General features: G+C 38.4%; 1 protein-coding gene across 2 annotated transcripts in view; it reads left to right on the top strand.

The window, feature by feature from the left end:
* eml5 (EMAP like 5) overlaps positions 1 to 26,897 on the top strand; it is a 68,021-nt gene that overhangs the window by 36,435 nt on the left and 4,689 nt on the right. Inside the window, exons 6-40 of one of the 2 annotated variants that reach the window (XM_007252507.4) lie at positions 2,301 to 2,436; positions 2,959 to 3,160; positions 4,068 to 4,205; positions 4,355 to 4,611; positions 4,899 to 5,111; positions 5,211 to 5,378; positions 5,901 to 6,007; positions 6,508 to 6,626; positions 6,826 to 7,012; positions 7,340 to 7,445; positions 8,116 to 8,209; positions 10,231 to 10,331; positions 10,809 to 11,002; positions 11,117 to 11,228; positions 11,441 to 11,568; positions 12,578 to 12,719; positions 14,028 to 14,180; positions 14,900 to 15,031; positions 15,771 to 15,859; positions 16,129 to 16,305; positions 16,528 to 16,729; positions 16,927 to 17,053; positions 18,606 to 18,620; positions 19,268 to 19,276; positions 19,372 to 19,450; positions 20,890 to 21,019; positions 21,724 to 21,822; positions 22,017 to 22,037; positions 22,722 to 22,895; positions 23,007 to 23,215; positions 23,978 to 24,135; positions 24,505 to 24,619; positions 25,646 to 25,834; positions 26,027 to 26,199; positions 26,636 to 26,798. In XM_007252507.4, coding sequence (XP_007252569.2) covers positions 2,301 to 2,436; positions 2,959 to 3,160; positions 4,068 to 4,205; positions 4,355 to 4,611; positions 4,899 to 5,111; positions 5,211 to 5,378; positions 5,901 to 6,007; positions 6,508 to 6,626; positions 6,826 to 7,012; positions 7,340 to 7,445; positions 8,116 to 8,209; positions 10,231 to 10,331; positions 10,809 to 11,002; positions 11,117 to 11,228; positions 11,441 to 11,568; positions 12,578 to 12,719; positions 14,028 to 14,180; positions 14,900 to 15,031; positions 15,771 to 15,859; positions 16,129 to 16,305; positions 16,528 to 16,729; positions 16,927 to 17,053; positions 18,606 to 18,620; positions 19,268 to 19,276; positions 19,372 to 19,450; positions 20,890 to 21,019; positions 21,724 to 21,822; positions 22,017 to 22,037; positions 22,722 to 22,895; positions 23,007 to 23,215; positions 23,978 to 24,135; positions 24,505 to 24,619; positions 25,646 to 25,834; positions 26,027 to 26,199; positions 26,636 to 26,798 — 4,818 coding nt within the window. Of the gene's footprint in view, positions 1 to 2,300; positions 2,437 to 2,958; positions 3,161 to 4,067; positions 4,206 to 4,354; positions 4,612 to 4,898; positions 5,112 to 5,210; positions 5,379 to 5,900; positions 6,008 to 6,507; positions 6,627 to 6,825; positions 7,013 to 7,339; positions 7,446 to 8,115; positions 8,210 to 10,230; positions 10,332 to 10,808; positions 11,003 to 11,116; positions 11,229 to 11,440; positions 11,569 to 12,577; positions 12,720 to 14,027; positions 14,181 to 14,899; positions 15,032 to 15,770; positions 15,860 to 16,128; positions 16,306 to 16,527; positions 16,730 to 16,926; positions 17,054 to 18,605; positions 18,621 to 19,165; positions 19,277 to 19,371; positions 19,451 to 20,889; positions 21,020 to 21,723; positions 21,823 to 22,016; positions 22,038 to 22,721; positions 22,896 to 23,006; positions 23,216 to 23,977; positions 24,136 to 24,504; positions 24,620 to 25,645; positions 25,835 to 26,026; positions 26,200 to 26,635; positions 26,799 to 26,897 lie in introns of those variants that run through there. The other variant, XR_007424002.1, reaches the window with a different exon arrangement.

Raw genomic sequence — 26,897 nt, 5'->3', positions numbered from 1 at the left:
AAAGTGATTAGGAGGTGGCCCTGAGGGAATAGTTCTCTCTTGGTGTTCTTGTGCTGCTTTCAAATTAGTTCTCACCGCCAGCTCCTGGAGGATCAGATGATGACAAATGCTGCCTCTCATCTCAGCGAGAATTCCACACAGTCACATCCTCTGCACACACTACACTGCAGGATATTCGTTGACATATGCAGTGTTTTAAGCAAGCTCAGTCTGACAAAGTCAATAAGACATCCTTAAAGAATGCAAAAAAATGCGAGGCTCTGAAGGAAAAACTGAAAACAACAGAATAAATGCACAAAATGTCCAATACAATGCTCTTTAAATCGTCCTTGTAATCGCATATGAGGCACTGAGACCAACATCTGATACCGTGCGCCTAGTGGATATTTCTGCCCTTACGAACAGACAACCTCAACACTTGTTTTTGGCATCTTCATCGCTCAAGTCTGAATTATACTATATATTTAGTCCTGGATCCACGGCACAGGAGATAGCACAAGCAAGAGAATGAGAGAGAGAGCATGCAGTAGGCCAAGTGAGTTGGGGAGACACATCAGTCTCAAATTTAAACCTCAGCAACTCAACAAACCGTCCTTAGCCCGACAAAATTCACAAAGCAACCCATCCAGCCACTGTTAGTCAAAGAGTTTGTATACCAGTGCTGGTACATCACGTAAAACTTGCTTCAAAACGCTGCTCACAGTATATAGAGTACAACTAGTCTATTTTTTATTCTGTCACAATAAACATTGTTCTATTGACAAATACACTATTTTTTAAACAGTATATTCTTTCCCACCTAACTTACAACCATATGTTGTTAGGAGCTAGTATAAATAGACTTAACAACTCCTGTGAAAAAAATCTCCTGTAAAAATATCTTAACATGCCTTTACAGTCATTTACCATCCGTACAGGCAAACACAGAGTGCTACAGGCATATGTAGTGATTTTAAGATTTTATATACCCTGCATTCCAACTCTCTTCCATTGACCTGCAGAACTACACTAAACACTGCCAAGGAGAGCGGTAAAGTGTAAGTCCCGCCCACAGAAAATGATATGTCTACTGAGCACAAAAAAAGAGTTTCAGAGTTTATATATTTCCCAGTACAATTTAAACAAGACAATGGAGACATTATTTGATACATATAATACCCACATTCCAACAAGTTAGTGTAAAAGGCCTTTTACCTGATATGCAAGGTGACCCACTATACAGCATTGGCAGGTCAACTGAGACTGAGACTACTACTTTCTGGCATAACAAACATAAAGGAACACTATGACCCACATTACAGAAATGCAGCTAAAAAAAATAGCCCAGAAACTTACTTTTTGGAGTGACAAAAAAGGTAGCACCTTTGTCCATACACACACAGATAATATTATTATAGGATCTAGGGAAAATCTCTCTTTAATAGGGTGATTTTAATCCCGTCTAGATCGACCGTCGTGCCTGTGTTTTCCTTTGTTGTCTTCTGAGAAAAAAAACTACAGGTTGAATTTCCTGCTGCTTTTCACTGAACTCAGTGGTTCTCCTGTCTGGATTCACATTCCTCTTTCAGGGAAATGTCGACTCCCGTCAAAGGAAAAAAACGTTTCAGTCTCAGTGCCCATATATCTGAATTCCTTCAGCGTATTAAACACTGAACATTAAACAATAATGAAAGGACAAGGCCACATCCTAAAAATGGTTCCTTTTTACCTTTTTTAGCGTTCTATAGTGAACCCTCATCAGAAGCTCCTTCACTAGTTTGAACAGCTAACAGCACTGTTGTGACTCTATATGCAGCCATTGCCTGTGCTAAAGAACCCTTAAAGAACCCCTGCTTTAAAGTATAAATTGGGTCAAAAACAGATAAGGGAACTATGGCATTTGAATGAATCCTATTGGAGTACTATGGAAGAGGAGTGTGCAGTGCTTAGACTGTGCATACACCCACTCTAAAATTCCAAGTTGCTTATGTATTTCTTAATTAGGATTTGTGCATTATAAAATTTGAGCTTGTAGAATCAAGACATTTTATAACAAAAGACAAAAAGTTTAATTGAATATTCAGAATGATTCAGAATAAAAATGATCACCTGAAAATCAAACCTGGAAATGTTCAAAGCTTATATTGTTTTACACTGTTGTATAACAGTATATATCATTCTTTGGTGGTTAACATTTCAGACTGTGCTCTGCTAAGAATGTTTGGTGTGGAAATGTGTTTTGGTGCAGGTTCTGCTCATCACTGCGGTTTAGTTCCTCAGTAACTCAAAGCTAGTCTGTGTGTGTATGTGTACTTTTGCAGTCGGGGATTTTCAGCATGAATGCATGTGAAGAGGGCTTTGCCACGGGTGGCAGAGATGGCTGCATCCGACTGTGGGACCTGAGCTTCAAACCCATCACTGTCATCGACCTCAGGGAAACAGACCAGGGATATAAAGGTAATGCAGAGTCTAGCAGTACATTCTGGCATTCTGGCTGTCTACTGCATGCTCTAGCTTTGTCACTGCGGTTTTTAAATATAGCCAAGAATAATATGCTTCTTTTCTTATAAAGCATTGGATTACATTAGCTAGCAATATCATTATTCTGTGTTTCTTTGCTAATTGGTTCTCTTTGTTTCTTCTTTTGTTTCTTTACACACTTTGCTTTGACTCATCAGTAGCTAGAGGTGAAAATTCCAGAGGTGGGTTGCAATGATGAGGTTACCATATTAAAATAATCCCACTGTTATTCATGCCACCACCGTAGTCTCTTTACAGATGTCTCGATGTCCACTAAGGTCCCTATCTGCTTCCCAAACTTCATTTGTCAAGCTGGTGTAGTCGTGTTATCCTGCCTTTTCCAAATTACCCTAATTCCATTTTCACTGTCTCTCAGGATCATCTGACTACCTTAGTAATTAAAGAAAATGACCTAATTGCAGATTGTATTTCTGATCTTGTTTCGGGGTTTTGTTTCAGGACTGTCAGTGCGCAGTGTGTGCTGGAGGGGGGATCACATCCTGGTGGGCACGCAGGACAGTGAGATATTTGAGGTGGTAGTACACGACCGCACAAAGCCCTTTCTCATCATGCAGGGCCACTGTGAGGGAGAGCTCTGGGCCCTTGCCGTCCACCCCACCAAACCTCTCGCCATGACCGGCAGTGATGACCGATCTGTCCGGTAATAAGCCGACCACTCTATGAAAATGCTGTTGATTTTTCAGAAATAAGTGTTTTTACTTAATGAAAATAAACTACCTAGTATATACTGTACTGTGCAGAGGTTTAGGCATATTGTTAAATATCAGTAAGCCTGATGTTACTTCATAGTCGATACCAAACTGGTTAAAGTAATGGTTGGTTCAGTGCAAAAGCCTACAAGGCAACAGCAACAGTATATTTTTGCCGAGGCAAGATATTATTTTTTAGGTTGCAGAAAATCATGAGACATAGCAAAATGGAATTTTGTGTGCATAGTGTCAGTCAGTCAGTTTTTTTAATCACAACTCGGCCATTAGACTTTACTGTGCACTTTCATACAGAGGTTTTGTGTCAGTGCGATGGGACTGGCATCCAGCTCATATGCCTCCGAAATGTCCCTTTTTTAATTAGTGTATGTGAAGTCCACCATAATCCAAAGATTGATTTATTAAAATGTACAGATAAAGACAAGTTACCTACAATCTGAACAAATTCAGTCTGATTAGAGATAATAACGGCGACAAACGTAAAATAAAAGTGATAATTGTGAGACTTATAGTATTATAGAATAAATATCTTTTTAATTAAAAATTTCACAGATGCGTAAAACCTTTGCTCAGTACTGTGTATATTTAAACAAAACAAATTCCAGTAACCAATACAAATAATAATGGATATCTAATTATTGTTTATTAGAAAATATCAAACAGACTATAATGTGGCACATCAAAAGGCATCAAAATTGCATCATATGCATTTTTTGGTAGTAAAATTAGCATCAAATTCCTGAATGTGGTTTATTGATTTGGCAAGATATCCCCTTATGTCAAAAAAATTTTAAGATGTTTTTTCTTACGTACATTCAATTCTCTCTCTCTGTTATGCAGGATCTGGAGCCTTATAGACCATGCATTAATAGCACGCTGTAACATGGAGGAACCCATCCGCTGTGCAGCAGTAAGCACTGATGGCATCCACCTGTCTCTGGGCATGAAAGACGGCTCCTTCACAGTGCTGAGAGTCAGGTGGGTTTCTAATGTATCCTGGCCGCCTCTTTTCATCATTGTTACATTCAATGGAAATATTCACACAAGTGAAGTTGTCTCTAGTTTTTGAACTACGCTGTGATGGAGGAGTAAAAGTGAGCAGTGCTAAAATAAGGCTCTGTCCACAGGGACATGACGGAGGTGGTTCACATTAAGGACCGTAAGGAGGCCATCCATGAGCTGAAGTACTCTCCTGACGGGTCTCATCTAGCCGTGGGCTCAAATGATAACTCAGTGGACATCTACAGTGTGGTGCAGCGCTATAAGAAGGTTGGAGAGTGTGTGGGCTCCCTCAGTTTTATCACACACATGGACTGGTCCACTGACAGCAAATACCTACAGACCAATGATGGCAGCGGAAAGAGGCTTTTCTACAGGATGCCCAGTAAGTACATCAGATTCAAATCCAGCTGAAAATCATCATTCAGCTTAAAACTCTGTTCTGGTAAGCTAACTGCTCAAGCAGCATAGTGTATGTTACATTCCAGCATTATCAAGGCTCATTTTTTTCAGCTTGGTCAGGTTGATTATGAATGTTGACCAGCTAAACCAAATAAAAAAACATCAGCAAAGCTGGTCAAACAACTTAACTAGCTTGAGATGGCATATTTTTAACGTATCTCACATGATCCAGCATCTGCTCCTTTTTAGTGTTGATGTTTCTGTATTTAGGTGGGAAGGAGGTGACCAACAGAGAGGAGCTGAAGCTAGTCCAGTGGTCCACGTGGACGTGTGTTCTTGGTCCGGAAGTGAATGGAATCTGGCCCAAATATTCTGACATCAATGACATCAACTCTTTAGATGCTAACTTCAGTAGTCAAGTTTTAGTAACAGCTGATGATTATGGATTAGTGAAGTTATTACGATATCCATGCATAAGAAAAGGTTAGTGTCTCTTTTGTTTGTGTTGTGCTTCTGGTTTATTGTAAGAGCTTTGAATTTTTGTAGTTGTGTCTAATTATCTGTTGTTTTGCTTTGTCTCAGGTGCAAAATTCAAAAAATATTTAGGGCACTCTGCACATATAACCAATGTAAGGTGGTCACATGATTATCAGTGGGTAATAAGTATCGGTGGAGCGGATCATTCAGTGTTCCAGTGGAAGTTTGTACCTGAAAGGAAGTCGAAAGAAACTCTCCATATAGCCCCACAAGGTACAGTTTAAATGCACAATTATAGCAATATAGAATTGTGAAATTATTGTTTCTGTGTTATGTTAACATGTTTGGTTTCATTGATCCTGCATAAAGTTATAAAAGTTTTAATGTAATTGCATATTATGTTGAAGATATTTGTAATTTATAAGAAAGTCTCCAAGTCTCTCAGCCTTTTTGCCACATTTTACAGTGCAGTATACTGCACAGCAGTTAATTTTCTTAATGGCACTTCCACAACTCATCTTGGCAGTGCTGTTTATCAGCTATCACTATTTTTCACTGTGAGTGACTGGTGGTGCTGCTGAGCAGTCGGGTAGTTTTCACTTCAAGAAGATATATAGTTTGTTCTGGCTGTCTCTGATCTAACAAGAGACATTTCATACTTTCCTGTTTTTTGATTTACATTCGCAATAATCGTATAATCTTTTACCTTATGTTGGGTTGGCATATATTCACACTGTTTGACAAACAAGTTTCCAGCTGTTTATTTTTTTTTACTTCTCTCCACTAATCTTACAGAGATGTTGGCTGATTCAAACAGCGAGGAGTCTGATTCTGACCAATCAGATGTTCCTGAGATGGACTCTGAGATTGAGCAGGAAACACAGCATACTTACCGACGACAGGTCTGCAAAGCTCTCATTGTAAAATACATTTTTGCCTGATTGCACAGCTGACCACTGTAGATTCCATTACAACACTGTCATGCTGTCACAGGATTTGCAATTGTACATACACTATATGGGCAAAAGTACTGGAACACCTGCTCATTCATTAAGGGTTTTTAAAAAGCCAAATTTGATTGGAGTACGGTAATTGTGTCTACTGTACAGGAGCAGGCTTTCTAATAGATTTTGGAGCATTGCTGTGAGGATTTGATCGCGTTCAGAGACAAGAACTTTAGTTAGATCAGAAAACAAGATATCGCAGTTCTCCAACACTTTAGCTCATTGCTGGGGGCCTTATACTCCTTTAGCCTACTGCTGGCATTGTCACATTTGTGCCTGCAATGTCAGCAACTGACAGTAGCTGAATGGATTTATTATAATGGGTGTCCACAAAACTTTGTACATTTTTTTCTTGTGTGCTGGAATTCTAAACCTTATCATGTTTTTTTTTTTTGTAGGTTTACAAAGAAGATCTACCTCAGCTTAAAGAGCAGTACAAGGAGAAGCATCGAGCTGCAGCTATGAAGAAGAGGGAAAGAGCTCCAGCCAGTGGAGCAAGACTGCACTTTATTCATGGGTAAGCATCACCCTGCCCCAACCCTATCCTCAAACTCTCTTTTAATGGTTGCAAAAATAGTTGTACCCAGAAGAATGTGTCAGGTTGCAATACTATTCAGAAGAAAAATGACAGATACTAGAAACAATATATGATAAACAGACTAATAGAGTACTTAATTGCTAATACAGTCAGTAGTGACAGCCATTGTGTGTTTCAGTTACCGAGGCTACGACTGCAGAAGTAACTTGTTCTACACTCAGACCGGAGAGATTGTTTACCACGTGGCAGCAGTGGGAGTGGTATATAACAGACAGCAGAACACACAGCGCTTCTATCTGGGCCACGACGATGACATCCTTTGCTTGGCCATCCACCCCCTCAAGGACTATGTAGCTACAGGCCAAGTGCGTTCACAATCTTTCTCATTTTATGTTTTTATTAAGCCTTGAAACCACGTACCTGGATATTGAGGTCCTGTTGCTTTTTTTTTTTTTTTTTTTTTAAGGAATTGTTGTGGCCTTTGTCTCTTTATGAGATAGAACAGCGTAGTGTATCTTAAGTTCTCCAAGTGAGTTATGAATGGGTCAGAATACTCTTATTCTTGCTGTATAGTTGCTGGACGGTACTGTATAGTACTTAGTGTTAGTTATTTTTGTTAAAACCAACCCCTGGTCAGAGTCTGTATTAAAATCTAAATGCTTTGAGATTTATACGTGTCTTTTTCTCAACAGGTGGGACGTGACTCATCCATACACGTCTGGGAAACCGAATTTTTGAAGCCTCTTTCAGTTCTCAAAGGATTTCATCAGTTTGGAGTGTGCACACTTGACTTCTCAGGTGATGTGTCAGTCAACAGTGTCCAGTAGTGATACTTGTTACCTTTAAGAGAGATGTTTATCCTTCTCAATTTAAAATTAATTTATCTTCTATTTTCTTATATGTAAATGTATTATTCATTATAGCCTTTTTAGATCAGAGTATTTGTATACAAATAACAACCAAACAAACCTGTTTGGCCTAGTTTGACTGGACTAGCTTAATTTGGATTTTTAACAGTGCCTAGCAGAGATAATTTGATATCGACACTCTCAGCAATCCTGTTAAGAGTGTTCGCTCTCTGTCTGTTGCTGGAAATAGCAGCAGCCACCACACTCACAGTACCTGTTTATGATAAAACGTGTGGTCTGAGTAATAAACTAAACCTAATGCTTTTCAAATATTTAACAATTTATTTTGCTATTAATTATATTATGTCTCTAATATAATAATTTGAGTTTTATATGCATCATCTCTTTAAACACTGTCCGTTATCTGTTTAAACACTGTCCACTTACTGCATGATTAAAATCACGCCTCTCTTCACTGTCATAATGCATTCTAATGCATCCTAATGAAGTCTTGTTTTACTGTTACAGCGATCACATGCTAGTAATGCAGTAATTACATAATGTGTCACATTGTTATGACATTCATTAGCAGCTGAAGCTGACTTTGCATCTTTTTTCAGCTGATGGGAAGCGACTGGCCTCTGTGGGTTTGGATGACAATCACACCATTGTTCTCTGGGACTGGAGGAAGGGAGAAAAGCTATCGGCCTTCAGGTTAGTTTGGTTGTTAGCAAATTCCCATCTTAGCATTGGAACCATAGGTTCAAGTCCTTATTAGGATGTTGTTTCCATATACTCTGTGTGGGTTTTCTTCTTTTTTTTTCTCACCGTCCAAAAACATGTAGATCAGGTGAACTGGTTACCTTACATTGCCCTGGTCCATGTCTGGTAGATGGTGGTTTTCAGTCAAAATCACTGTGCTGTGCACAGTTGACTGCTGCTTCTCATCAGTTGTTGCTTGAGTGCTGTGATAAAGAGTGTGTACTCCACTTGAATGTAAATCGTCTTTGGGGTTCTTGAAAAGCACTAAATACTGTAAGTGTTTCATTCATTTTCTAAATGTACGGTAAGTATATTTTGCTCCTGAGCTCTTTGCTGCTCAGTGGGCTTTAAGTCACCACTAAAGGACACTGTCTATAGGTATTTCTAGACAAGCTTAGAGATGCAGAACCATCATTAAAATTGAGAGTTATCCAGGCCTTTTCAACTGTAAATTTTAGCTTGTTTAATTTACCTTTGTCTCATCTCTTCTCTCTGTATTTTCACATCATTGTTCTCTCTCTCTTGTTGCACTTCCTGTATTAAAAATATAAACCCTTTCCAAAGTTTGTGTAAATTTGATTTAATGGCATTTAACAAAATTCTGAAGCAGTGGCCTCAAAAATTTAGCAGTGGTGTGCCACCATCTGTTAACAGTATCACTGTTAGTTTATAATGAAAATGAATGAAAGAATAAATAAATATATGAATTAATTAATTTTGTAAGATATTGTTTTTCAAATTAAAAATAACAGCAATTGAGAAATTACATTAATATGAAGCAAAATAATAGATTAAAAGTCATAAATAGATGTATTTTGCTAGGCATTAAAGAGTTGGTGTAAATAAATAAAGGAATGTGACTTGTTTGAACTTTTATTTATTTTTAGAAAATATGTTTTTGTACTTTTAAATCATAAGCTAGTTTGGGCCACCAGCATTATTTATAATTGTTCCATATACATATAACACGATTCTGCATTATTCTGCTGTCTCCTTCATTATTTCATGCTGATAATATTAGATTTTTGTTTCTGATAGTAAATTGCTCTCCTCTTTGTGTCTTTTTTTTAAGAAACTGACTCAAGCTCATCCATTCAGGCTTGTCTCATTTAGGCATGGTCATTAACTCATTCTTAACATAGTCACTTCCTTTCTCTCACATGACGAATGAGTGCAGATTATTCATAAGCTTTTATCCTTGGAAATGACCCTTTAATTCTTCTGTCAAAACACACTCAACAGCCTATCTTTAATGCAGTAATTGTAGATCTGTAGATCTGGAGAATGGCTGTTCGGTGTTTATTAAGAGTGAAATGTTTTGCTTAAGTGTAATTTGAAGATATACTGATAGAATGTTATGTTTGTCTGATTACCGTACTGGATGTTATTGCATTATGTATGCATACTTCCCTTTGTGTAGCTACTGTTGGTTTGATAGCTTGTCCGCTCAGAAGCTATGGAGCGCGTGAGTGAGCTGCACCGCAGGACCCTGGCAGGCAGCGAGGGTGGGGAGGCGGGTGGACGTAAATAGGGACTGACAGTGTAGCCACTGCTCACTGCTCTGCCCGCTCCACGACAGGGCCAAATGTAGAATGGAAGACACTGCTGTCTCTCTCTCTCTCTGTCTCTCTCTCCCTCTCTCTCTTTCTCTCTCTTTTTCTCCACTCTACACAACTGCCTGCGCTGCCACGACTCAGACAGTAAAAATGGCACAGTAGACAGCTCAATTGCAGCCAAGCAGTGGCTCCCGTGAACTTTTAAACTGTAATGTTATGACAGAGACCAGCTTTACTCTGTTGCTTTATTTTTGGAGCTGACAAGTGCATCTATCTGTGAATCCATGGCTAATCCTATTAAGATATATGCGTGTGTTGCTGCTATTTCAGTCTTATATATCTTATATCTTTAGACTTTATGCATAAATAAATAATAATAATATATTTATCACTCTATTACTTGTTCCTTTTTTTCAGGGGAAGCAAGGACAAGATATTTGTTGTTAAAATCAATCCGTATATGCCTGACAAGCTCATCACTGCTGGAGTAAAGCATATGAAGTTCTGGCATAAAGCAGGTAAGTTCATAAACATTCTGCATAAATGGATTTTTAATTTTACCACCATGGTTACTTAGTTAAAATCCTTTACATTAGTGGAACACTTTTAAGCATTTTTACCATAAATATTAGCTACAAAATCAAGTCAATGCCACACTGGCTTAAAAAAATAGCTGTATATTGTGTTATATATGTGAGTGACTTTGAACACCAGTGTGTTAATGGCAAAGTGACGTGGATTACTGGAATTCGAGGCTTGACAGCAGATGCCAGATAGATAGGACGATATAGGTCAATTTCTGAAGTTTCTATTTGGTTGAATCTGTTTAACCAAATACAAAATGCTTTTTTTCTTTGGCATCAGTTACCTCTGAGCTTGTCCAAAAAAGCTTGTATAAAATGTGTGCTTAAAGGTGGCTTAAAGGGATAAATAAAAAAAAATGTGATCAATAGTGACAGCCTGTTAATGATCTTGTTGTTTTTGTGTTTGTCTAGGAGGAGGTCTAATAGGAAAGAAGGGCAGCATGGGGAAGACTGAGACCATGATGTGTGCAGTGTACGGCTGGACAGAGGAGATGGTGTTCTCTGGGACATGCACAGGAGACATCTGCATTTGGAGGGACATGTTTTTGGTGAAGACGGTCAAAGCCCATGATGGACCAGTCTTCAGTATGCATGCCCTTGAGAAGGTATTTAAGAGAGAGAAAAATATCATCTTACATATACATAAATTACCTTTACCATCATTTATCAAAATGATGGTACTGTCCTTTTTAATTAATACTATATTCCATATTGCCTAGGGTTTTGTGACTGGTGGAAAAGATGGCATAGTTGCTTTATGGGATGATACTTTTGAGAGGTGCCTGAAGACATATGCCATAAAAAGATCTGTGCTTGCCCCAGGGTCCAAAGGTAGGTATCTCATCTTTTTCTTTCTTGATTGAGAGCATGTAATCAGACAAAGAGCTTCATGGCTTTTACTGCTGTGATATTGAACAGGTGTATTTATTAGATCACATCGTAGCTGTAATTTCCATATCCACAATGGAACATTTTCTGTATTGTTTCTCATGAACAAAGTCAAGGTCACTGATGCATCAGGACATATCACGTCTCCTATGTAGGATTATTATTAGAGGACAATCCCTCCATTCGTGCCATATCTCTGGGTCATGGACACATACTTGTAGGAACGAAGAATGGAGAAATTCTGGAGGTGGATAAAAGTGGGCCCATCACTCTGCTGGTACAGGTAAGGACTGTCTTCCATTTTGTCAGGTTTTATAAATAAAATAAAATGGAATACAAGGATTCTACAGGACATGTTTTGGTTTGGTGTTTGGTTAATCTAGAGGTCTGGTGTTAATCTAGAAATGTGGATACTCCTTCTTTGTCTATGATGCACCTTCGCTAATAATAAAGTGTGCACCAAAATGTGCTAAATGTCTGATGCATAATGTCTAGTGCATAATTCCGCCCTGCTGTTAGTTGCAAAGGTAAAGTAACTGAAAATTTGGCTCCTGGTAATAAACATGGCTTGGGAAAAAAGCAGATAAGAACGTAATGGAGGTTTGTAGTCAGTTCCTTTCAGAGATTTTCATTAATGGAGCATTCTGAGCAGGACAGCTTGTGCTGGTTGAGGCACAGCAGATGGCTGGACAGCCGTGAATTTCGCTAAGTGTTCCAGTCCCATTTAAAAACAGTAATTCCGTAATGAATACAGGTGTTGTGTGGGCCTGGATTTGGTAATTAAGTCAAGCCCACTCTTCAAGTGTTGGTAGGCCAGACCTTGGGAAGGCTGTTGTTTTTGGAAAGGCAGCTCAATAACAGACTTTGCTTATTAGATCAGTGATGTCAGAATTGACTAGTTTCTTTTAAAGATGCCATTGTTGGTTTTGTGCCTAACTAAGTATGTACTGTAGGTATTCATAAATCCCATTTTGTCAACAAATCAATCACATTTCTTTAGGCATTCCTTTTATGGCTGAGTTTGCCTTTATTTCCTTAATTTCCTTAACTTCACAAGAACCCAGAAGAGTGGAATGATTTTATCAGTTCTGTTAAAATCCAGTTTAACTGCATTGTTAAATTATTTCCTAGAACTAGGACTTGGACTCTCACTCTAGCGGGTAATGGTGATCATTACACTGCAAAGCTTTTGGGAACAGAGTGCCGCAGTAAAACAGTCCCTAGGTGCACCCTCAGGCCATTAATCAGAATGTGGACTGCAGTAAAGTGTGTGTTCTGTTTTGGGTGTCCAGGGTCATATGGAGGGGGAAGTGTGGGGTTTGGCCACCCACCCTCACCTGCCACTGTGTGCCACTGTGAGTGATGACAAGACCCTGCGCATCTGGGATTTGTCTCCCAGCCACTGCATGCTCGCTGTACGGAAACTCAAAAAAGGTAAGCAGGTTTTCTTTGTTGATGCCACCGCCACTCACTTACGATAATAAAATTCAAAAGAACATTAAATCTGTAATTTTACTGATTGGCAGTTCTAAGTTGGCTGTTTGCATGATGATAATTTTTTATATTTAGTTGCATGGTTTAATTTCTCATTCTGCACACTCTTAATTTATTGGAAAACTGTTTTAAAAAACTGCAATCTGAGTAACCTGCTACCTAATTACGGCTGCTTTTCTGCAACTACATTCTCTTGGTAGTTTTTATTCGTAAAGAGAATGTGATGTTTGCTGTAAATCCATTTTTGCACCTCTTTTTTTTAACAGAAAACTATAAGTAGAGGGACGCTCTCTCAGACTGCAAATTAATACTAAGAGCATATTGACTTTCTGCCGGCAGAGGCACTTAAGAAAATTGTAGCAATGAAATTCCTCTGGCAGTCATCTTTCTGCCCTATATACAGCCATGCATCAGTATCGACCAAGTTTAATCAGTTTAATCAAATTATTGTACAGAGATCAAAAACTGCAACTATCTGAAATTTTTGTTTTGTTTTCTGTGTCAATTAGTGTGAATAAGCCTAATTTGGGAAATCTTATTTGAAGATAGATCCACTAAAATGGTTTTGATTTTGATTTTGATCACATATCACTGTGTTAACACAGCTATATTCAAGTGTCCCACACTAAATAAAACAGTAGGTTATTGCCTAAGCCTGGTGGCCTTACAGCATTCTATGTCATTGCTCTAAAACCATAGGCAATGTTTTGTCTGATAAAAAAAATCCATTGTCTGTATTAGGGGAGTGGTGTATCAATAATACACAATACTAAACACAATAATAATTATTGCCAACTTTTAATATCGTTATCTCAAAAATACTCTGAAATATTGTGATATTATTTTAGGCCATTAGGGTGAAATTTACACTGGGCTCATTTACCTTTATGTATGTACTAGAGATGGATTATATCTGTCCAGTATCATTTATTTTACTTCAATCCTGGATATATGCAGTGCATTATAAGCATAATTAAGTTTTGATCATTGTAATTTTGTTACAGTCTGGTGAAAATCTCAATTTGTGTCATATCATAATATGCAAAAAAATTATTATACTTTTTTTAATTTAATTTTGTCATTTTGCTAAAAATACTTTTAGCATAAAAATACCCTAAAATATAACGATACTTTTTATGGCCATATTTCCCACCCCTAGTCTTTTTTAGCTTTTTTGACAGCGTGTCAAACACAGTGTGTTGGAGCCCAGGCATATTATTGTGTAACAGTATGATTGTGGGTCTGCAGGTGGCCGCTGCTGCTGCTTTTCTCCGGATGGCAAGGCTCTGGCTGTGGGGCTGAATGATGGCAGCTTCCTCATCGTTAACGCAGACACTCTAGAGGACCTCGTGTCATTCCACCACCGCAAGGACATCATCTCCGACATCCGTTTCTCTCCAGGTTAGACGGCACACTGGTGCTGGCGCACGAGCCAGACACATCTGAGACAGTGTTCCATTTATTCTGAGCCACAAATAGAACTTGCCTGGGTTTGATATGGAAGAACAGCTCAAGTCTGTAAGGTACGCTGATAAGCATAACATTATGACCACCTCCTTGTTTCTACAGTCTCTCTAAATTGTATCAGATCCACTGATCATATATAGGAGCACTTTGTAGTTCTGTAATTACAGACGGTGTTCCTTCTGTTTCTCTGATTTATTATCCACCACCACACTTGTGGCCACCACCATGTCAGTGTCACTCTAGTGCTGAAAATGACCCACCAGCCAAATAATTCCTTCTCTTTGGTGGACCTTTGGAGTCTATGATTATTGAAGATCAGGGTTGGATAATAAAGTATGCAGGGAAACAGAATGCCCACTCTCTATAATTATAGACCTACAAAGTGCTACTACATATTCAGTGAAGTTGAAAGGAGGTGGTCATAATGTTAGGCCTAGTTGGTGTATGACTTTTCTGAAAACATATTATTGAGGTTACATGTGGCATTAATTAATTGGCATATTAAGTGTGATGGTATCTGTAGTATTGGGGATTTTACATGCTGTATACTACCACAATTAGGATAACATATTTTGTGGTATTAATTAGCATGCTAATTAGGTTAGGTTTTGCATTCTGTTTAAAGAGTTTTTAAATTGGTCTGTTTACTGCAGGTGCTGGAAAGTATTTGGCAGTGGCATCAGGCGACAGCTTTGTGGATATATACAATGTGATGAGCAGCAAGAGGGTGGGCGTTTGCAAAGGCTCCATGAACTACATTACCCATCTAGACTGGGACAAAAGAGGTGAGAGAAAACTATAAAGCACACACACACACACATAAAAAATAAACAACAAAATATTCTAAGCATGCTGTAGTAGCCTTTTTTATTACTGTTATCACAAAAATACCCTAAAAATATGATGATATTTTAGATATTATTCTAAGCATTCTAACTTTATTTGTTTAGTTCTGTTCCCTTCATCTCTTAATGTTTTTAAATATCTGATTTCTTTTGGCTGTCTTTTTTAGCAGTTAAGCTAATTACTCAAGAGAGAGGGCTATAATGTGAGATACATGCACAGGTGACTGATCTTCAGCCGATCATGCTCCCTCTAATTGGCTGATATAATTTAATGTCTTGAACTACACATTGAAACTACTTTGTATCCATATTTGTACCTATTAAACTACCTAACAGTAGTTAAGATTTATATGATTGAAAATTTTAGATATTTTTTCTTGTTCATTTAGTGAGGTAAATCACAGACACTTCAAATAAATTAAACCCTTTTTGGTATAATTTGATCATTTTAATGTGGCTTCTTTCTTAAGGCGGTGTTTTTATCTTGTAAGCGCTGGCATTGTATGAAGTTTACGTTTGTATATGGTGGTATAATATTTGAAGAGATTACCGTGCAATATTGACACTATATAATTTATAGTAATGTATGTTCCATTTTTTGTTGTTTTTTGTCTTTAATCATGGTTGTAGATGCTATTGTGTTGTAAACATCTGTTCCTCTTGTGTGATCTCTCATTAGGGAAGCTATTGCAGGTCAACACTGCAGCTAAGGAGCAGCTATTTTTTGAGGCCCCTCGTGGGAAGAAGCAAACCATTCCTGCCTCAGAGGTGAGGGCCGCTCAGGGTGTTTCTGTGGCACTGCCATGGTTACTGTTGACTTGCCCTTATTCTGGGCCCCGACAGGAGGAAGGGCACTCGTAAGGGCAAGAACATGGCCCACTTTTTATTTGCACAGGTCTAAATATGGAGGCAAAGAATTGGGGCGCGCTTAAGACCACTAGTACTTTATCACAGACACTTACCTTGCTAGCTTTTGCTTTTGTTGGAGCTGAAGTGAAACTTCTTCAGATTTATAGCTCATACATTTTTGTGCTCAGGTGGAGAAGATTGAGTGGAGCACATGGACATGTGTGCTTGGGACCTCCTGTGAGGGTGTCTGGCCGGTGGTTAGCGAGGTTACCGAGGTAACAGCTGCGTGTCTTAGCAACGACAGGCAAGTGCTGGCAACAGGCGATGACCTTGGATATGTCAAGCTCTTCAGGTATCCTGTTAAGGTAAGAATGATGCATGCTCATTAATATTCCACTGCAGTTCTGTCTGTGCTGAACAACTGGGAATTTAGTCTGGTTTAAGACTGCCTAGACTATTTTAATTTTATGATCAAAAATATGGAATAGAAACCCTGTATTTCTGCACATTGTCTATAGTTATTTAAGTATTTGTCTTAATGTTCTTATAGTTTTAAAAGCGCAGTATTTTTATCTTTCTTCATCCAGGGAAAGTATGCAAAGTTCAAGCGCTATGTGGCTCACAGCACCCATGTGACCAATGTGCGCTGGACACACGATGACTCTCTGTTGGTGTCAGTTGGTGGGGCTGACACCTCTCTAATGATCTGGAGCCATGAGTCCGAGGGCTGTCGGGAGGTGCGTCAGTGCGACAGTGAAGAGTCCGACATCCAGAGTGAAGATGATGGGGGTGAGAGTAACATGTTAGAACATAGTGCTTTGCTTGAAATGACCATGACTTATGGTTTATAACGTGATCCTGACTTTGTAATATTTAATTTATATTTGCTCAATGAAAGCTCAATGTGGTCTTAACCCTAGGTCTTCTAGGCATTCGAAGTTAAAGTGTTATCCTGTTCTTTGCTCTGTCCTTTTTGCTCCTTGCAGGGTATGATAGTGATGTGACTCGGGAGAATGAGATTAATTATGTAATCAAGGCCTTATCTACCAACATGCGATCCATGACTGGGGTCAAGCCTCACTTACAACAGAAAGAGCCATCAGTAGATGAAAGGTATGTCCAGATATTTGTACACCATATTGCACTGCTTTCAAAACTCTTTTCAACAATTCAGTTCTGTATTCAGCCAGAGTTCTTCTCTGTCTTGGAAATCAAAGTTATTTCAGAGGTTTATAATGAAATGTAAGAGTGTCAACAGTGATGGTACAGTGATAAGGATATTAGGAAGAAAATTGGGTTCAAAAAATCTAACAACTTCAAACCTTTCAGTTACTGATTTCCAGTTTCTGATCAATGGTCAGAAAAACACTAGATGGGAAATATGTTACATAGACCTGACAATACAGTATTAATGATGATAGAATGGATATGATACTATCAATACTTACAATATATTACACTACTGTAATCAAGGCAGTGTATAGTGATTTCACGTTTACATTTTAGAAAAACATAAAGTATAAAAAATAGTCCTTGTATTAAAATGCATCGGAGTGCTATTAGAACAGTGGGATCTGATGCCACAGTACAATACTGTTGTCTAGTAGTCTAGGTACAAGTTCAGTTCAAATGTACTTGTATAGCACATTTTATAGCAAATGTTGCCACAAAGCAGCTTTATAGTGATATGGGTCCAAGCCTACAGTAGCAAAGAAAAACTCCCTCAGACTGAGAGGAAGAAACTTTAGGAGAAACTTATATCTCCTCTAATACACAATACAAAATGAACCACTGTCACCAATGTTTTCATGTGAAATATTTATTTAAAAAAAATATTGTGCTTTTGAGAATCAATGCTTGATTTTGCAGAACAAAATATATTGTGATACATGGATTTATCAGTATTTACGTACACTGTAGTAAATAGCTCACACGCTTTAAAGTGTCTTTCTATAAAGATAATTTAACTGATTGATGCTTGATCAATCAGTTAAATTTCATTCTAAGATGTGAAGTTCATTCTAAGATGCTTTTGGGACACCCAGTTCAGTTTGGCCCTTTTCTGACGATTATATTTGTTTATATGGTTAATGTTAAACATTTCCCCTATTAGTGTTGAGTGCTATTCTCCTGTTCTTTAGAATCTCATAGTGCATGTTTAGTTCACATTCCTTCTCCACTACTAGTTTGTGTTTTACTGTGTCATTTTACCTAAAGCCAAACTCTGTACTGTGTGCAGCGTCTGAGAAAGAGACATCAGTAGATGAAAGCTGTTAATTTACTTTTGCAGGGAGGACATTTAAACAAGGGAGATAATATGCCCTTAAAGTCTCAGTTTCTGTCAAGTTGCTAAAGATTTTCAGATTTTCCACTTCAAGAGAATTAATAATTAGAAACTAGATAATTTCTGTACCCAGATGTGGAACAGGTTTTGGCCTAAATATTAAAGGGTTTATCCCAGCAGTGGTCAAATCTATGATTGTCTGCATTTCACAAAAATATATATTTTTGCCTGTGATACATCACAGTACTGATTTAAAGCTGTGTTCTGCTACATGGAGCACTTTGGCTTTGAGTAATATGGCACTCTGGTGTCTTTCTCTCCCTCTTTTCCTCACTCCTATGTCTATCTCTACCCTGCACTCTTCTTTGTCATCATGTGAAGGCAGGGGGTAGTCAGGTAAGGATAACAAAAAGTACTGTGTGTGCTCTGTGAATATCCGCTATGCCATTCTGCAGTGGTCATCGTTTCCATTCAGCTCACCTTTTGCCATTCCCTTCATCAAAATCATAAGTGCAACTTAGCGTTTAGCTGATGTTTCTTTATGGAACGCTTACTGTAGGTGCTTTGACAGCAGGGTATTGCAATCCCACATTAGAATAGATGGCACTGCATTACAGTAAGTGCTTGGCTGTCTGCCCTTCCTTCACTGCTTTAAAGTCATTCAGCTTCTGGTTATGCCAGCTAGAAGCAAGACTTCTGGGTGCTTTGGAACACAGCACACTCTCTATGCGCTTTACATGCTCAGTAACTTTATTTTGAAGTATACATATATAATCTTTTCTTTTAGGGTGAGTTAGCTTCTTGCTTTGCCATCTGTGACCCATTGTGAGTTGTTTCAGGCCACATACTATTATTGACTTTACATAATCATGGTTGTTGCTGAGAATATAGTTGGAGCGATAGATTCTCCAGCTCTATACTGTGCATTTTTTTGTTCTCAGTGACCCTGTGTTGTGCCATTACGATTTGGTGCACTTTGATGACTCCTAAATGAGAAACTGTGGTTCTAATATTTTCTCTTTTTCTGCAATGCTTCCATAAAGGGGCTCAAGGTAAGCTTACTTACATGTTCTCTGCATCTCCATTATAGTGACTGTTAATGATTTTTAGTTTTAATTATAAAATTTTGTGCTTCAATTGGAAATAGACCCCCAGTCAGCAGAGCTTTACCAGTGCCAGAGAAACTACAAACCAACAATGTGGGCAAGAAAAAGAGGCCCATAGAGGTAAGTGTCAGACAAACTATGTCAGTGAGACACAAAAACCTTGCATTTTTAAAGAATAGGAATTTCTTGCTCTTGTGCTCCCTTTACAGCTGAGAAGTATGGCTAAGGGAAATTGTTTTCACACAATGCTTTTTTATACAGTTTATATAGAACCACAACTGGAGTATGCAACATAATTCTGCATAAACTTCTAGTGGTTAAAAGCAAAAAGATTTTTCTCCAAGTGATTTTGCAACATTTCTATTGGTCCATTCATCAATGAATATTGAAGCAATGTAAAGAATGTAAATACCAAGTTCAAATCATCTCAAAATGCCAAAAATCCAGACAAAACGTTTTTTGCATGACTCGTAGAAGTTGTGAGTTTAAGCATGGTCTGATATTGGGTGCCAGATGGAAGTTGTGAGGGCATTTAAAAAAATCTATCATAGAAGGCGTTACCACCCACGATAAACAGTGCAGTGGGTGGTAATGAGCTTGACTGGTGGCCTCTGGATAAAATTGTTCCAGACAGTGGACTCATCCAATCACCAATCACATTCATATTCAATGCGAAGGCCCCACAAAAATACAGTATGTCACAAAAGTGACTACACCCCTCATATTTTTATTAATATTTTATTAAAATATTAATAGGATAGCACTGAAGATATGACTCTTTGATATAATGTAAAGCAGTCAGTGTACAGCTTTTTTAACAGTTTATATTTACTGTCCCCCTAAAATAACTCAATACACAGCCATTTATTTCTAAACCTCTGTTCCAAATTAGCCATTGTCCCGTGCCAGTGTCATGTGACTTGTTAATGTTTCAATGTCTGGTGTAAACTGACATCAGGTGTGTTAAATTAGGTATTATTACTCTCACACTCTTTAATACTGGTCACTGAAGGTTCAAAATGGCACCTAATGGCAAAGAACTCTCAGGATCTAACAAAGAATTGTTGCTATACATAAAGATGGCCTAGGCTATTAGAAGAATGCCAACACCCTGAATAGCTCAATAGGGTTTAGGTCTGAAGACATGCTTGTTCAGTTCATCTCCTTTACCCTCAGGGGATTAATGAGACACTGTGCTAAGTCCTGTTAATGTGTAAAAATAAAAATTGAGCTTTTGTTCTTTTACTAGGCGGGACTTCACTTCTATCCGCAGTGTACTGAGTATGTGCATACACATTATAAGGATATACTTGCCTGTTCAGTTCATATCTCATTCGGGTTGCTGAGTCAGAGGCCTGTTTTATGGTGGACTCTAGACACACAGAGCCCAAGGGAGACCCATTAGCTTTGCACATCTTGTTAACCTCGCTTAATTTAATTGCAGCATGGTTCCTCTCGGCCTGTCCTGTCTCATCCTGAAAGCAGAGTCCCTTAACCTCTGTGCTATTGCCATGGAGATGACCTCTGACCCTAACCCTACTCTTTCACTCTCCCCGCAGGACCTGGTGCTAGAGCTGGTGTTTGGTTACCGGGGCAACGACTGCCGCAACAACGTGCATTACCTGAATGAGGGGGCGGATATCATCTACCACACAGCTTCAGTCGGGGTCGTCCTCAACTTGACAACAGGTATAACTGCTCTGTTACTAAAAGAGGTCCCATAAAATGTCAAGCAGAGAGAGCTGATGATAGTTTTAGCTAAGCTTTGGCAGAAAATTACATTTTGGTATACAATCTAAAATATTATTATGCTATGATAGCTCACTAAATTCTAATATTATGTAATACATTGTAATACTGACAATATTCTGCACGAATTAAGCCTCAAACCTCAATACCTTTTTCACATTCAGAGTACCCAATGTGTCCGGGAAAACCTAGAATTGTACATATTTATTTTTTTCAGTTCATAAAAAAAAGAAAATTGCAAATATTGCAATATTAGTTCTGGTCCTCAAAAAGTCGCCCACTTAAGCTACTGTTGCATATTTTAGCCACCAATGCCCAATTAATTGATGTAATGCGTAACGTTTTCATGTGGACAGATACATTACACCCGCATTATGTCTTACAGTGCGTATTTTTATGAATTGATTATATAAGTCTCTTCTCATCATTCAGACTTAGTTACACATATTGGCAAACTGTCTGTATGTAAGATACTGTTTCACTGTTTTCATGGCTGTCTGCCTAACTTACGAAATTGACTTTCTTACTACATACCCATCATACACTAAAATCATGTTCTGAAAATTTTAGTATCAGTTATTAGCCCAATGCTGTTTCTAACAGATCCATTGTTCAATGTGTGTGCTCTGTTTGTTTTCCTCTAGCATGTCAGAGTTTCTATGTTGAACACAGTGATGACATTCTGTGCCTCACCATCAATCAACACCCCAAGTTCCCCAACGTGGTGGCAACTGGCCAAGTAGGTATGTTTGTGAGAAGTGGGCTGCCCTCTTTAACTTCATTCTTTTACTTTACTCTGAAATGTTTTACAGCAGTCTCTCATTTTGCTGAGTAATTAAGTCTTCAGTTTTTAAGCTGAATGTAAATAAATTTTGCCTTTGCTTGTAAATGACCAGAAATCTTCTAATTCCTTTCACCTTTCTGTAATCTTGCACAGGTGACAGTGGTGATATGTCAGGTAAAAAATATTACTAATACTTACTACTAATACCTACTACTAATAAATGGCTACCAAACATAAACCATGTTTCTCGATTGGTATTTTATGTGTACTGTATGTTTGAATATAAAATGCACCAAGTTTCATTTTAGAAGATTAGCTGCTTCTAATAAGACACTATTTTTAAGTACAGCCCCATTAGTAACGTTCTGGGCTGTGAGTTTGGTGGAATGCAGCTAATTTTTGCTGTAGTGATCTGAGAGAGTTGGTGTTAGGGTCACAGTGAGCTTGGCTCATGTTTCCTTCAGACAAATGCAGTTTTACACACTGCACATAAACTTGATGGTTTGTTTAGAGTTACTCCCAACAACCATCTAAATCACTATGTGTAATATTAGTTGCTGTTGTGATTCTAAGATACAGACCGTTAAAAATAAAAGTAGCACATAGGATGGCAGAACATATCAAAATGTCAATACTCTAGTTTCATGAAAAACGTAATTACATGAAGTCAAATGGAAATTAGATGAAAAATGCCAACTTAATCTGCCCAAAATATATGCAGATTGTATCTGGATATGAAACGCATGGTAAAGCAAGGTGTAAACAGACTACTAGATTGAGATACGTTTGTGAGATACAAGTCTATCCCAGTTGTTTAGAAAGTCTGATCTTAAACCAGATTCTCCATCTGCTTGACAGCCACATCCCCGTCCATCCATGTGTGGGATGCCATGAACAAACAGACTCTGTCCGTGCTGCGCTGCTACCACTCTCGGGGCATCTGCTCGGTCAGCTTCAGTGCCACTGGCAAGCTGCTTCTGTCTGTGGGATTGGACCCCGAGCACACCATCACCATCTGGAAGTGGCAGGAAGGTACAGCACCACTGATTCTCTCTGGCCTGATACCCACTCTCTACTGTTTTACATAGACACCAGTTTGTGTTATTTCACTCAGAGCAGCACCTGTTTATTACTGTTCTTAAGGTGCCAAAGTAGCCAGTCGCTCCGGCCACACACAACGGATCTTTGTGGCCGAGTTCCGGCCGGACTCAGACACTCAGTTTGTGTCAGTGGGGATAAAGCATGTGCGCTTCTGGACCCTAGCAGGCAGGGCTCTACTCAGCAAGAAAGGAGTGCTCAGCTCTATTGAAGATGCACGCATGCAAACCATGCTCTCTGTGGCATTTGGTGCTGTAAGTATAACCCTTTTATACTTATACTTTTATACACATGCACTACACAAATTATAAACATTTAAATTGTTTGACACTAGAAATAGGAATCTTTTTTGCCCCTTAATTCAATTGTGGCTAAAAAGATAAGATATTTAATATTGAATATCAGCCAATGGAGAGTTTTGTACAGTGCAGTTTAAGTATATTAAAACAACACAATTCAGTGTTGGCAATCCAGAACAATAAATTGCACTAGAGGCAGTTTAGTCCTGTAGAGCCTAATGTGGGCATACCAGAGACAAAAGAAAAAACAAATACATTATTTCATTGATCTATTGCTAGTAAAGCTGAACATTTTCACAGTGCTTTTGTCACTTTAAAGTACTTTAAAAAACCTTGTTTACACCTGGTCACTTCGTAAATCTTGAGAATCAAGCAAGTGTAAACACACTGAAGACACATTTAAACAAATGCAAATCTGATCACTTAAACCACTTCAGGAGTTGGTCTGAGGTGCATTTGAGCCACATGTTTATATTGCACATTATCTCTGTAACGATGTCAGACTTTACATCCCGTATACAATACACAGTAATGTCACATGCTGCTCTTGCTTTTGCTATGTACAAGATAGAGTCTCAGTTAAAATTATGCATAAGTATCAACAACCACATCAGATATTTTCAATAAATGTGATGTAAAACAGATCTGTGCTTTGCAATGCTGTGCTGTTCTCTCTTTAGAGGTCACTAGATTAGTGCAGGTTTGTTTTCTTTTCAGAATAACTTGACATTTACAGGTACCATTAGTGGAGATGTGTGTGTATGGAAGGAACACATTCTAGTGCGAATTGTGGCTAAGGCACACACTGGTCCTGTTTTCACCATGTACACCACTCTACGAGATGGGCTCATTGTCACTGGTGGCAAAGAGAGACCGTAAGTGACTCACCTATTCGAGTTTACACATCTGTGAAAACAATATTAAAGATGTAAATTAGAATATTGTACATACATTTAAAATAATATATATTTTTTCATAGTATAGTAATAATGTTTTGTTCTTTTTAGGATTTTTTTTTAGAAATAACAAATATATAGCAATTGACTTTATTGAACGATGAACATGCAGTGCTGTAATATGCAGGCTGTGCTGTGTGTATGAGTGTTTGTGGCATGATGTACGTGACCTGAGCGTTGGTCACGCAGTGCTGGTGCAGGTGAGCTTTGTGTGTGTGTGGGTATGTGTATGTGAGAATGTAGGGCTTTAGCATGTGAGCTGTGCTGTGTGTGTGCTGCACCCTGCAGGTCTAAGGAGGGCGGTGCATTGAAGCTATGGGACCAGGAGCTGAAGCGCTGCAGAGCTTTCAGATTGGAGACCGGCCAGATCATAGACTGTGTGCGCTCTGTCTGCAGAGGCAAGGTACAATATCCCCACTGCCCAATGGCTACAGAAGTATACCTACACATACATCTTACATGTAGGTCTGAAAAGAGACAAGTCCTAACCCTTTTAGGCTTATTATTATCTTTCATTAAACATTATTTTAGGCTAAATTTCCAACAATTATTATAAATTGTGTGAGTGAAAAGATTGCGGCTGATGTGCCTTGACCTGCGTCAATCTCAGTGTAGTTGAAAATTTGAATTTGGTACATAGAACTGACAAAAAAGGGGGAAAAAACATAAAACACTATTTTGTCCTCCTTCAAAACAAAGTCTGCCATAACCAAAACAGGGCTATACGATCCAAAACCCCGAAAGTTTTGATTTGTCATATTTACACCCTTAAAATTAATATAAAAACCACTCACTAGCGAATCCTCAGTTAAAGCTGGCACAGAAGTCAAACACAACAGTGATTTTAAGGTGAATATAGTGTTGTTGATACTAGAGAACAGTACATGACCCCATCCAGACTTAGTTCTTCTAGGGAATATGTGTTAGTAAGTGAACTAGGTCTTGTGACCACAGCTTTTCCTGTTTTTCTAAACTCTCCATGTGATGAACAAAAGCCAGCAGAAAACCAATGAAGATCTACTCTAAGCTAAAAGCTTACACTAACTGACAGGTCTATACTATGTCATCTCTACCTCATCTGCCTCAGCTAACTGTCAAACTGGAGCTAAACACCTACCATGATTTTTTAGTAAGACCAAAGGCTAACTCAAATATAACAAATTAAAACTGTGCTATAATATGTAGGTTCTGTAAGCTCTGTAAACCAGTTTTTATCAGCAAGCCCTCCATACAAAGAAGATCAGCATATTTTTAATTAGGTTAAATGAACGTATCTTCGTATCTATGCATTTTTTACTTTAAACACAATCATAAACTTATTTGTTTTACATTAAAAAATCAACTTAAAATACTTAATGAAGGCATTAGTTGTCTTACCTTTTTGTCTTGCCAGTGTTTGGTCATTTGCATTTTCTGTCGTCTTGTTCAGGGTAAGATCTTGGTGGGCACACGAAATGCTGAGATTATTGAGGTGGGCGAGAAGAATGCAGCATGTAACATCTTGGTCAATGGTCACATGGATGGTCCCATCTGGGGTCTAGGTGCTCACCCTACACGAGACGTCTTTCTGTCAGCTGCAGAAGACGGCACAGTGCGGCTGTGGGACATTCCAGAGAGGGTAAGCCCTTCACGGACATACACACACACACAAAGCATCTTTGTGACACTGCTTATATAACACTGGTGTCTGTGAGAGCACTTCATTCAGGGTCTAAACTATGCAAAAATAAATAAATAAATAAAACGTTTAATAAAAAGTGGTTTGTGTGATTTCAATGCTGCAGTGCTGTTTTCTTTTTACCAAATACAGAAGATGCTGAATAAGGTAAACCTGGGGCATCCTGCACGCACGGTGAGCTACAGTCCTGAGGGTGACATGGTGGCCATTGGCATGAAGAATGGAGAGTTCATCATTCTCCTTGTCACCTCACTCAAAATATGGGGCAAGAAAAGAGATCGCCGCTCCCCCATTCAGGATATCAGGTCATGCTTGATCTAGTTTAACACTTTTAAACAACTTCTCCCCAGAAAATATTAAGAAACAGTGGGCAAGTCCCATTTAACCTTTCAGTGTGTGGCCACTGTCATTGTAAAATGGAATGGGGCTTTTGGAACTGCTGCTATTGTTTATAGCACAAGGCTCCTTTTATGGTTGAATACACTGCAGATTTCCAAGCAACATTTAACCATATTTTTAAATCAGCAAGTGCATATTGTTGTTTACTTTGTTTTAGAATAACAGAAAAGTTAATATCATGTGAAAACTATATTCCTAATCATGTGGGAAGGTGGTTAGTTTACGGATATTGGTTAAATAGAGGTTTGTTCTTAAAGCAACAATCCACTTGCTTCTTTCAGCTTATAAATTTATTCAATTTCTTCTAACTAAACTAAATTGCCCTGTAATTGTAATCAACAGGTTCAGTCCAGATTCACGCTATCTTGCTGTGGGCTCAAGTGAGAATGCTGTGGATTTCTATGACCTGACTCTGGGACCGCAACTAAACCGCATTAACTGCTGCAGAGATATTCCAAGCTTTGTTATTCAAATGGACTTCTCTGCTGACAGCTGTTATGTACAGGTACAGCTGCATACCTCCAATGTGTGTTCTGCATTTGCCAATAACCACACTTTGTGTTCTGCTTTTACTATTGTCATGATCATTTTTCATCTTTCATTT

The sequence above is a fragment of the Astyanax mexicanus genome, chromosome 14 (assembly GCF_023375975.1).
Source record: "Astyanax mexicanus isolate ESR-SI-001 chromosome 14, AstMex3_surface, whole genome shotgun sequence".
In the NCBI taxonomy this organism is placed as follows: Eukaryota; Metazoa; Chordata; class Actinopteri; order Characiformes; family Acestrorhamphidae; genus Astyanax; species Astyanax mexicanus.
This window is presented reverse-complemented; position numbering and strand designations above follow the sequence as displayed.